At 34.7% G+C, this 13,170-nt stretch overlaps 1 protein-coding gene across 3 annotated transcripts in view; it reads left to right on the top strand.

The window, feature by feature from the left end:
- LOC110017816 (alkylated DNA repair protein alkB homolog 8) overlaps nucleotides 1-13,170 on the top strand; it is a 32,697-nt gene that overhangs the window by 10,845 nt on the left and 8,682 nt on the right. The window contains exons 5-6 of one of the 3 annotated variants that reach the window (XR_002293290.1): nucleotides 8,417-8,542; nucleotides 12,883-13,108. Coding sequence is in view for 2 of the 3 variants with exons in the window: in XM_020714929.1 (XP_020570588.1) it covers nucleotides 8,417-8,542; nucleotides 12,883-13,113 (357 nt within the window). In the remaining variant the exon portion in view is untranslated. Of the gene's footprint in view, nucleotides 1-8,416; nucleotides 8,543-12,882; nucleotides 13,114-13,170 lie in introns of all 3 variants that reach the window. The other 2 variants (XM_020714929.1, XM_020714930.1) reach the window with 2 other exon arrangements.

The following is a 13,170-nucleotide window of genomic DNA, read 5'->3' as shown; positions in this document are numbered from 1 at the left end:
CCAAGCCACAACCAAACTACAAATATTATTGCTGAACTTCAAAGAAACTACAAGAAGACTCTTCAACAGAAACAACACGAGAACATGCAAACGGTAAGCAACAATGATGACTACAAAATACGCAAGGATGACAACATAAAATGCATAAATGGCCCCCTCTATAGGAGGGCAACAGATTCGGAAAGCAGAAAGGAATCTTCTGTAGGACTGACTGGTAGCTGGTAGCAGGCTGCGACGGTGCTGCGGGAAGGGCCGGGAAGGTCAGTGCAATTGCTGGATGGCGGCTGGAAAACTGCAGGAAACGGAAGGAACGAATGCTGAAATGCGGCGGATTGGCTAGAAAGCGGCAGGAAACAGAAAGACCGGCTGCTAGAAGACAGTTGGATGGCCAGACAACAATAGGAAACTGAAGGACCGGCTGTTGGAAGGCGGGGGGATGGCTGGACAACAACATGAAATGGAAGAACTGACAAGTGGAAGATGGCTGGATGGCTGGATGGCTGGACAACAACAGGAAAGGAAGATGGCAGCAAACCGTAACCGGGATAAATGAAAGATAACCTTTCTCGTGGGATCGAGTAACAGCAGGAGCACCCCTCCAACCTTTGGAGAAGATCATCAGATCGGACGAGTTACAACTGAAGCAACTCTCATCTGTTGGCTGTTATTTTGGAAAGAAAGATTTTTGTAAAATATGAAAATAGTTTTGATGTGAATATGATTTTTGAAAGTAACATTTTAATTTAAAAATAGATGAGACCTAACAAATCTCACATATTGAATAGTTTAGATGGATGAGCGCGATACCACAAATAATACACTATCCCGAAGGATAAACATACTACTTAACAGTAGACTCAACCACCTAAACTAAGGAGTTTGTGACATCCGTTTGGTCTGCAAAACCTTTTATGTATGACCGACAAGTTCCCTTACCTAATATAAGGATTAGATAAGGTTTATTTTACCTGGGTTCCAAGTTCCCTATAGAGGCAAACCCCTATAGTTAATACATTTTAAATCATCACTTAAGAAAACTCTCGATTAAGATCAGTGGTTATGCCTTCAAGATTTCAAAGTTTAAGTTTCCAAAGTTTCCAAGATGAAAATCAAATGGGAGTGGCTCAAACAGGAACAGTTATCTCAAACAGGAACAGTTATTTTAAGGAATACAAAAGAACGAAGAGTAGGGGATATCACGAATTCGAGGAAAACCCCGACGACCTCCCAACTATTCTATTATTTGGCTTTATGTCTTTGAAATGATGTTATTCAATGTTTAATCCTGCAATTTATTTTTAGAATTTAAGACTTACATTCGCACGATATCTGATCGTACAAATGACCTAGAAAGATAGGAGGATTTACACTGTACCATACGGTAACCTCGGAATCCTAAAAGTGTTGGACTTATAATTGCACAATAGAGTTGTGCAAAAGGCCGCAAAAGCCTAAAGATAATATGTGAGGATTCACGTTGCGCTAAGCAAACTACCTCGAAGTCCTATGAGATATTTAAACTAAGAAAAATATTTAGTTGTTGTAGACTTATTGTACTGTTGTAGATCGTCATCTTCCGTCCGCTACATTCTGGTCGTGTTACCCACGAAGACTTACTCCATGTCCCATGTAGTAGTAGTTTCAAGTTTAGTGTCTTATATGTTAATGTGCAATATTGTTATTTAGTGATTTATTGTTGTATATCTTTTAAACCAGGCTATATCCTAAAGGTTTTGTAGTTAAATTAAAACATGCATAAACAAACTATGTTATAAGGAAGAACAGTAAGTGAAAACAGTATAAGATACGGTAAATAAAAACAGTATAAGAAAATGCAGTAAAGTGCTATAAATGCACTATAAATTTTGGGTACATGAGTTTCTTACTATTGCTGCACTTGTAAATGAGATCAACTTCGCAGGTAACAGTATAGTAGAGAAATTCAGCTAGCAGGACAAACATGTGTTTATGTATAACATAATAAATGACGGAGTAGCACATGAAAAGCCCCGAGGAAAATTGAAATTGACTTACAGAGACTCGAAACAAATCGTAGAAAAAAAGACAAACAAATAAAACAAAACACATCACATATAAAGGACAAAGAGTGGGTGATTTATATGTGACATTGAGAATGTTCTTAATTGCTAGGAGGATTTGAGTGTAAGATTCAAGCTCAAATTCCGGAGCATTGAGTTTCATTTTAGGTCAAGTTATGAAGAGAATTTCATTATTTAGTTTAATTAAATCAGTCATGAACCACAGCCTAGTGCATACCTTGTCTAATGCTTTAACTAACTTGTGAATTAGGGTCGTGCCTAGTTTCAATGCCTATTTGAAAATTAGGTAGATGAACTCTCACCTAGGGTGTGCACCTAAAATCTAAGAGGCCTACACTTTAACATGAGCTTGAAGTGTTTTAAGTGTTCAGTTCTCAATTAAGTGTTTCTCAACTAATTCTCGAACATCTTTATGTCAAACTTAGCTCATTATCCGACTCTTAAGACCTAGGGGGTAAACCTATAATTTTGGCAAAAAAGGTTCGTGAAATGTGCTTCAATCCTAATTAAAACAATTGGGCTCAAGTCAAACCAATGCTTAGGGGTCCTAATTGATGACCTATTGATCTTTCAATTCATGCCCCTGACTCTTGAATCATTTAAGCTCTTACTTTTGCCCAATTCTCAACAATTCTCACAATTACAATTTTATCCTTCTTATGTAAAATAAAATGTTCCTTCTTATGTAAAATAAATAGTGAATGGTTGACTATCCTATTTCCCCTTTAGGTTTCAATCATCTCAACAGACTAAATATCAATTTTTTTATTCCCTCTCCTTTTTTTAATTTTTTTATTTTTTTAAGGCCGTAAATGAATCCTGAAAATAATTAAATCAGAAATTGTCATTTTTAACTTAATTGTTGTAAAAAATCAATGAAAAAGGGAGGCCAACCCACTTCTAAAAAAACAAATCAGCTAAGCAAGGGGCGAAACCACAAGTGAATCGGCCTAAAGACGTTTAAATTCTTTCAAAACAAAGATCAAATCAACCCAAAAAATGTGCGTAAACGCCTCAAAAAATCAGCACTTAAAAATGCCCAAATCGATGTATAAAACCCTAAAAATGCAACTTAACAAAATGCAACTTAAACCTTAACGAATAAGGCCTCAAAATGCAATTTAAACTTTAACGAATAAAGCTTCAAAATACAATTTAAATCTCACTAAAGAGGGCCTCTAGTGCAGCCCAATCATGCTTCAAAACAATGCTAAAAAGCTGCTCCAAAGCAACACTAAAGTGTTTCAAAACCTTGTATCAATGTCTTTCAAATCAGCCTAAGTTCAATATGAATCCACGCATAAGCTCTAACGGGTACAATATCAACACTTACTATTGATCAAGTATAGCATAACATATATGTATCCAAAGCTTATCCATATCGAACAACAAAAGACGTGATTGAGTTTCCCAAGTGCACTCATATGAAATATGATTGAAGGGCAAACACTAAAATTCATTGCACAACAAATGGAGGAAGCCATTGAAATGAATTTGTTTCTTGTAAGTATAAAAAGGTAAAGCTTCAATGTCAAATATTACAAACAAATAGGAATTTAATGGCCTTCGAACTCCAAAAACAAAACTTGTATTTCTTCCAAAAATCAACGAGATGAGGAGCAAAGAAAAGCTCCTAAACCTATTCCAAGCCAACAATAGTGGATATCAAGTAGCATTTCATAAGTAGCATTTCATAGGCCATTTCATAGGCAGTCTCTTCCATAACTTAAGAAAGGAAAAACAAACAAGTAAAAAAAAATGGCCACTACCATACCACGCATGCTCAACATTCATATTTAAGAGACCAAACTTTTCAAATAGAACATAGAAACTTTCAGATATTTGTAAAAGTAAAGCATCGAAACTTTCAGATTTTTGCAAGTAACAAAACTATATCTTCCAGATTTTTGCAAATAACACACCTATAACTTTCAGATTTTGCAAATAACATACATAGAACTTTCAGATTTTCAAAACAAGGCACCCAAAACTTTTCAATCTTTGCAAATGTAACATATAAACTTTCAGATTTTTGTAAAAGTGAAGCATTGTAACTTTCCAAGCTTGCCAAAATGTAAACTAGAATGTGACCTTAATTATTCAACTAAGGAGCAAGTAGAGAGCAAAGGAAAGCTCCTAAATGTTTCAGATTTTGCAAATACGCCACTTAAATGTTTCAAATTTTGCAAATATGTCACCCAAAAGTTTCAGGTTCTTACAAATAAAACACCCAAAGTCTCAAATATTCAAAACTTTCGAGCTTTTTATAAGGAAAACACCAGAATTTACACGCATACAACTTGATTTTTTGTATTTATATGGCTAATGCTCACACAGACACCACCCAAGTCTTTAGCTTGCATCTAAAGTACTCTTATTTTGACTTAACAAAGTGGAATAGACCTCTCAAGTATAGGCAACATGACATATATATATAAAATTGCAGCTCAGGTGTTAAATATGTAAATGCATAAGAATGATGCTGCATAGATACAAATGATCTAAACAAAATCCATCTCCACATTAACCAGAAAGCATGCTCAAAAGGGTGGACTGGAGCAAGAGATTAAAAGATAAGTGAAGAGGTACATCAGAAAATACATTCGGGGGGCAATACCAAGCATCGCGGATTAGAAAGATTAACATTGCCAGACAAGAAATCATCAGAGCATAATCCCCCCAGCCACATTTTTATAGATTATGAACCGCAAATGATAAAAACTGCTTAATGATCTTGACATTCAAGTGAGATTTGCAGTAAGATTCAAATATCAAAGATGTTTCAAACTTTTAATAGCCTCAAACATCTTTTTTTTTTTTTTTTTATATGGAGAGTGTATGAACTACAAACGAATGCTTCTTGATGCCTTTTAAAATTTCAGTAAGCATTTCAGAAAATCCTTGATCATTTCTTCCACTAAATGAATGCAGGTTTTCAACATCTTTCAACATCTTTGATGATTCTTGATACTTCTGGGTTTCCAATTTCAAGTAAAAAAAATTGTTGAATAACTTTAGAAATTTTAAAAGATAAAATATTATCTCCCACGAATCTGAAATATTCCTCTGAAGGAATAGACTGCCTGATCACATAATAAATCATGCATCTTATGATATATTTTCTCTTCCTTTTTTTTAGTCAAGAGAACCATTAAGACCAAATCAAGCACAGTCGGACAAGCAAACGAGCAAACCAACATGAATGTAATACCTCGGTAGCTAAATATGTAATCACACGGGAATATCGAGCCAATCAAGCAAAAATACCGAGCAGTCCAGAAGGAATGCGCAGCCAAGGAATAGTGCCGAGCAACTGAACAGGAAATTCACGCAAGCTAAGAATTTAGCAGCTCCTCCACTCTCCTTTTGAATTTTCGGCATCCCCAAAGACCTCCCCAAGATGGGGTTTTTATAGCAAAGATAGGAGAAAACTCACCTTCACCTACCAGTGGAGAGGTGGTCGAATCAGGTAAAGGGAGAAGAGAAATGCATTTAGGAAGGAGAAAATGCGGCCTAGGGCAGAGGAACGTGGGAAGCTCACCATTGGTGAGCCGTTAGGTCGAGCGGCTAACGCAGAAGAGGAATCGAGCGATGGGGCTTGCGCTCGGTCCAGAAGATTCACGAAGAGAGAGACGCCTGAGAGAAGAGCTCTACTCGGGCCGCGACTGGGAAAGAAAAGAAAATGGAGACGAGCCACTGGAACTAGGGCTTTGCTCGGGTGACTAGGGTTCATGTACGACCAAAGAGGGGGAAAGGGGGTTCGGCCGAAGGAATTAAGGCTAGACTGCGTGCGTGGTTTAGTGAAATAGGTTTAAAATAAGGATTTTGTTATTTTTAAATTATTTTGTTATTTATTTTATTATATTATATTATTTAAATATATCAATTTGCACGTAAATTATTTGTGCATAGAACCCTAGTAAATAGATGTATTTTTCAGGTAATTTCGACGTTCCGATCGCGCCAGTGCGGTACTTTTCGCCATCCGAGGTTGTTTTGATGAATTTATTGATTTGCGTGCAATTTACATGTGTGCGGAATTATGACAATATGGGTGTCTTCTCTAGTTAAAATTGACGTCCCGGACGTGCCGACACAGTCCATTTCATCATCGAGGGTCGTCTGGACAAGTTCACATTTTTCACCCTGTTTAAGTTCAATTTTAGTCCGAATTTGTGCAACTTAGTGGATTTTGTGTATTTTGTGTGTGTGAGTGTGCTGATAAAGCCATAAAGGGGTTTCCCTAGGGCTTGAGATCCTATTGGGAACTTCTCTTTGATTTCCCACATGTTGGTCCTTAACCACTCGACCAAAAGATGATGGTTTGAGACCACCCAGGCGAGACACCGCTAGGGAAACAAAAAGTGGTTCAAATTTCTAAAAAGGGGTGGGTCCCAGCTCTAGTCCTCTAAGATAGTCGATAGGAAGACTTAGAGCTAGATCCTAGGATCTAAGGAAAGGAGAAACGACCTCAAAATGAGGTCAATAAATGAGGTCAACATCATCTTTGTGTACAACCCCAGAAGGGAGAAACACCTCAAAGGCACCAAACTGAAATTAGAGACAATCCAAAAACTAACTCTAAAGCACTCAAATATCACATGTATAATAGTTGCTAGTAGTTAGAATATCAAGATTTGCAATAGAATATGAAGGAATTGGAGTGGGAATGAAATAAAAATAGGAAAGAGGATAGAAAAGCAAGCAATAGAATAGGAATGAATTGTAATTGGAAAGAAATAGAAATAGGAAAGGGTATGAAAAAGGCAACCAATAGAATAGGTAGGGGATCCTCTTTGTGGAAGGGATTATATTAGGCAGATAGGAGGGAAAAAGGGGCGGTAATTCCTGCCATATGCAAGCTGGCCGGGCCCCGCCTCCTGCTGGACCAGAAGATGTCTTTGCTGATTCAGCCGGTCTCCCAAGAAGCCAAGCATCATTGGCAATGGGTTTTAGGATGCCAGAGCTTGGTAAAATAATCAATTTATATGTTAGACATAATATCTGCCAAAGAACAAAGCTTAAAATTTAAATTGTAATGGACATTAATAACATTTTAACCTTTTAATTTCTTGTTTTTGTCTTCATGGAATACTGTACTGATACAATGCAAGGATGTAGAACGAATGTTAGTCATTTGTTATTTTTCTTTTAATTTTATAATTTACTAAATCTCATGGGTATGAAAACTGATGGGAGGGAGGGAAGCATTGATCGTGTGAAAGAATATTGATTGGTTATGTTCAAGCTAGTGGGGTGTTGTTCTTAACGAAAAGAATATGAGTACGACTTGCGTAGGTTTAAAATTTAGGTTTTGAATTTGATTGGGGTGAGTATTGATAAGCTCTGTATGGGGTGTTCTCAACAAAGGGAAAAATGAATTTAAATGATGATATTTGTTTGCAAAAATAAAGTTAGCTCCTAGAGGTAAGATATATAATTTGACGCCACCTTTTGACTCAGCTGCAACGCGCCTCGCCGTTCATGCTCTATTCCCTATTCCCTTGTCCAGCTTCATCACGCGCGGGATATCATTGTTTTGGCCGGCATCAATATAATGCAAAAATCATACCGTAGATTTTTTTTTCTAAATGCAATAACTATTGCACTAACATAAATTTTGTAACGGATGGAGAAAGGGATAAGTATAATAGATAGTTAATGATAATATAGCAGAAAAATAAGGTAAACCACTTCACACTACCCTCATACACATCCCAGGAAGATGATGCTATCAAGCGCATCTCAATGAAGATCAATTATCAAAATTGTTAAGTCTTCTACCAAACTTGATAATAATAATGGAGATATCCTTAATAAACTAGATTTGGTACTATGGCCATATAAACTGCTATGAACCACTAAGGAATAGACTAATTACATCAAGGAGACAACAAGCTAACTTGAAAATTTTAAAAATCATCTTTTGTTGGCTTAACCCAGTTAATAATATTGACTTGATTAAGGTGGGTCCCCAAGACATGTGCCCAGATTCAAGGGAGACTTTAGGTCAAACAAAGTTTAAAAGCCAAATTCGAGAGAACTCAGTATTTTTTTTTTCTCCAAGATATTCCTTTGACTTGACCAGTGCCACATTAATGGTAACCATGCTCATACTTGAAAGGGTCTCCTTTACAGCTATGGCAAACCTTTGTTTCCTTATTAGGATTATATAAATCAATGTTCAATCGTAAGTATTTTATGAGGTGCTTCACACTTTATTGTCTTAGTCTTTCTTACTTTATGAACTTCTAACTCTACAGATTGAATTGATTTCCTTTATTATTATTTGAATGCAAGATCCACTTGTTAATCTATTAATGCTCTTTGGTATGTTGTATATGTGTTTTTGGCAGACAAGGAATGTTGATACCAAGCAGTTCCTAGGTGAACTTCCACCTTTTGTTTCTCCGATAATTGAAAAAATGTCATTATTTCAAGGCATAAGTGACAACAAAGGGCAGCTGTTGGATCAACTTACGGTACGCAGAACATATGGGACCTTTTTTAGGTTTTTTTTTTTTTCCTTAAATTGAAATACACTGCTGGATGGAAAAATGTAAACAAATAAAACAGAATTTTGAAGCTTAAAACAAAATATTTTTTAAATTAAATCATCATTGGTAAACTAGAACATCTAGCAAAAGGATATCAAGCTAAGCCATACTTGCCTTTGTTGATTTGTATTTTAGGCTAGGCACTAATAACTATAGAAAATGATATCCATAAAATATTTAAGGCTAGAGAAAGGAGATTAGAGACTTTAATTAAATGATGTGTCCGGAGAGCAAGTAATAATATCTTGATTAAAGATACTTATCAAGAAAAAATAGAAGTGCCATAATATCTTGATTTTGAAGATAAATAACAAAATTTTTCTCAAAGGAAATACCATTATGATCACAAAATGAACAATTCTGAATCATATAATAAATTTATCCCAGAAAATGAAGTTAGATTAATTTCATGATGAATAAATATATAGATTTATGTGCATAACTGATAGATTTTGATTAGGAAAATTATGAGAAATAGTAACGTTGTCTAGTTAATAAATCATTCTTATTAAGACTGATGGAATGCAATGGTGAGAAGTTTGTTAATGCCAGTGCTTTAACATCGATGGGATGTTCATAATTGGGGAAATTAGAAGAGAATCGAGTACCTAAATTATATATTTGTTGACCTCCTTAACTATTTCACATCAATTGCGATTGAACACAACGGAAATTATAGACAACAGATGCAATATTGTACATATTGGGTTACTATTGTTGACAACGATTGCATTCAAAATCATTTAAACATCTGCGTTCACATAAAACACTTTGTTGATGCATCTTAAATATCAAAATTGCCCAAGGGCTTTCACCTTACCTGGCACGTTAAACGATAAAAAAGACAGTTTACTCAAAAAATTGTCAAATGCATCTATAATGACATTGCGTTAATATGTTTGGAGCTTTAAAATTCTCAAGAAAAACCACGACAATTGATTTTGATTTTCACACAACGAAAAATAATAGATTAAGGATATATTCTTGTGCAAAATTACTTAAATATTTATTTTTCACAAAACGGATTGTGCTGACGTATCCAAAACGTAAAAAAAACCAGGGATAGACACCCATTTTGTATGGGTCGCTGCGTGGAGACAATATTAAATTTATTTATGCACAAAGCAACAACATGAACCTTGAGTCGAGCTAATAATGAAAAAAATGCTAGAAATCAATATTTATATATTATTAAAAATCAAATAAAAATTAGAATAAAAAATTTCAAATTAATAAAAATCTTATAGCTTCATCCTTGCATTCATCGAACTCTGCAATTTTTTACCTTTATATATTATAGTGCTGCACGCAAAAGCTTGTCCTCTTATTTTCATCTAACCATTAAAAAAGGAAGGGAAATTTATATACATGTCACACAAATCTTATGTTCTTACATATTTAACTTCTAAATTTTAATAATTAGACTTAAAATACTTTGGTGTCATAAACCTATGCATAAAATTGTGTATTTCACTTTTATAAAGTTAGTATTTTGATTTTTTTATTTGATATTGAATATTTGAATGGCATGCATGTAAATATAAAATTTTATGTGTTAGATATGTAAATGCATAATAATTATGTGGCATGTATGTAAATGTCCCAAAAGAGGAAATAAGAAAGAATAGAAAGGAAATGATAATGAAACCCGATGTTTAACCCTATCTTGACTCCGCGCACCCGCCACACTCTCCCTACTTTTCATTATATGTAGATTTCTCTCTGTGCTCCCTTTCTTTCTCAAAGCCCAACAAAAACTCCTATTTTCATGCATACAAACATTGTCTCTCATAGTTTCTCGTGTCTCCCCTCTCTTGTTTTGTTTTCTGCAATGTTACTATTTGTATATGATTTCATGTTTGTTTATTTATAGGATATGATATATTTGTTTTGGACATTTTTATCTTTTCATTTTTCGAAGTTGTTACTTGTGTTCTAACACAAGGAGGTTTGACCAAGTATTTTTTTATTTTAGTTGGATTACATTAGGAATTGACTTTAAGCTTATATTTTTTCTGCTTAGTTTTAAATGTCCTTGTTGGACATCCTATAGGAGGATGTACCTTTTGTATGTTTTTTATTGATTACATCCTTCTTCTGGATAAGACAAGAGAGAGAGTTCAAGAAAAACTTGATTTATGAAGATCAACTTTAGAATCTAAAGACTTTCATTTGAGTAGATCTAAAATTAATCATATGAGATGTAATTTTAGTAGTAGTAAATCTAGTGGCGGGGTTGTAACCTTTGGTTATCAAGTCATTAAAAGGAGTGAACATTTTAGATATCTAGGGTCTATTGCTCAAGGTGATGGTGATTTAGATCGGGATGTTATTAGTGGAATTCGTGTTGGATTGTTGAAGCGGAGCAATGCATTGGTCCTATTGTGTGAAAGAAAAGTATTGCTTAGACTTGAAGGAAATTTTTATAAGATGGTGGTGAGACCTGCAATGCTTTGTGGCGCATAATTGTAAAAGAGAATCATAAAACTAAGTTAAGTGTTGCTTACATGGAATGCTCATGTGGATGAGTGGCTCCACATTCATTAACAAAATGCAAAATGAATATCCGTGAAAGGGTTGGAGTAGCTTCAGTGACAAACAAGATTAGAGAGCCACCTTAGATGGTTTGGCAGGTTAAATGCCGACCATCTGAACCCTACTAGGAGAGTAAATGTTGTAGATTTGACTTGTGTTAAGAAAGGTAGATGTAGACCTAAAAATTCTTGAGCATGTTGTATAAAAAATGATCTTAAGGTTTTTAGTATTAATGAAAATATGATACTCAGTAGGACACAATGGAGAAAAAAAAAGATTCATTTAGCGAACCCCACTTAGTGGGCTAAAGACTTGTTGTTGTTGTATTTTTCTAAGATGTACATTTGAGTTGGGATTTTTTTTTTAGTACAATAATGTATGTGAAAATATTCTCGACCCAATACATTCCAATATTCCAGATCTAGGAGTATTTTTAGCATCGAATGGACTGGGTGCATATAAGATGAACCATTTCAGAATGCCCAGGAACAAATGTACTCCTAAGGCTCCTATTCTGTTTGATTGGTGTATATATTATGAATAGATTTTTTTTTTTTTTTTTTTTTTTTTATTTTATTTAAAAACTTTGTAAAGCCCAACCTTCATTTTATTCTTTCCACTCAGTAAACATTCCGTATTTTACTATTTATATTCAATCTATAGGTTACCTACTTTTGTCCATTTTACCATCGTGTGTGGTTTGTTTGTAAATTATACATTACTATAGGTTGTTAGGAAAAAATAATTTTTGTCAACCATAGTAAATTTATAATTCATTTTAAAAGCATTCTAGTAAACTATATTTTTTTTAAATAAAATGCATGACACTAATTCAAAATCTTTTTCATTATGCTTCCTTTAGGAGGTATAAAATAACATTTTTCAGTCGAGAGAGCATATTTTAGAGAGGATGGGTGAGTATAGACCGTAGAAGAGGCCTAGGGGTGTTGTGTGGTTTGGAGAGAAGTCATGCGTAAGAGGCAGACTCTTGACTTGGGACAAGACTGAAAAACGGGATTTGTGGTACTAAGTTGGCCGACGTAGTGAAATATGAAGTCCTCACTAAGGGCAGAATTCTAGATCGAATTTTTCTGCTATTTAACCTACCTCTTAGGAGTACATTTGTTTTTCTGTTATGGATGAACATGGAAGGTAATTTCTTCTCTGTTAATAGTTCTTAGTTGCGTTGCGTTATTTATTTTATTCTTCTTTTCTTCCTATTTGAGGGTGTTTGTTCCTTTATGATCACATTTTTTGTGGCTTAATTTTTTTACTTTATCATTGTTTTTATAACGCTTTGAATTTCTTCCACTTTTATTTTCATTAGTGGAAAAGATTTGTGTGAACTTAATTGCACTTTTGTATGTGTTTTCTTTTTTCATCTGTTTACAGTTAAGTGTTGCATCTGTCAAAATTTTAAAAAATGCATTTCCTGTTGACTTTTTCTCACCGAATTTCTGCCATGAAAATTAGACTTTGATAGTGTCCTGCATCAGCTTGAAGCTGAAGGCACTTATTTTGATATAAACTCAAAGTTCTATGTGGACTGTCCCTCCCCGTTTAGGTTAAAATGTTTTTGGGATGTGATGAGAATTTGTACATAAGATGACTTGAAATATGCTACATGCGGTGCTTTTTTTTTTTTTTCTTGGCACAATAATTATTGACAACATAGTTACATACTCTGGGTTCCGTATAGCTACTCTTCACCCTCTGATAAAATTTTGCAGGTTAATGATTATCCACCAGGGATAGGCCTATCACCTCATATAGACACGCATTCAGCATTTGATGATATGATCTGCAGCCTTTCATTAGCTGGGCCATGTATTATGGAGTTCAGGAAGTACCTCTTGGGATCTTGTCTTTTAAGGAAAGCTATTTTCCTTCCTCCTCGGTCAATGCTTTTGTTGTCAGGGGAAGGACGATATTCTTGGCATCACTACATTCCACATCGTAAGGTTTGCAATTATCTTTTTATTATCCACGTTTTACGAGAAGTAACTTTTTTTTTTGGT

The sequence above is a fragment of the Phalaenopsis equestris genome, unplaced genomic scaffold (genome assembly GCF_001263595.1).
Source record: "Phalaenopsis equestris unplaced genomic scaffold, ASM126359v1 Scaffold000002, whole genome shotgun sequence".
NCBI classification, from domain to species: Eukaryota; Viridiplantae; Streptophyta; class Magnoliopsida; order Asparagales; family Orchidaceae; genus Phalaenopsis; species Phalaenopsis equestris.
This window is presented reverse-complemented; position numbering and strand designations above follow the sequence as displayed.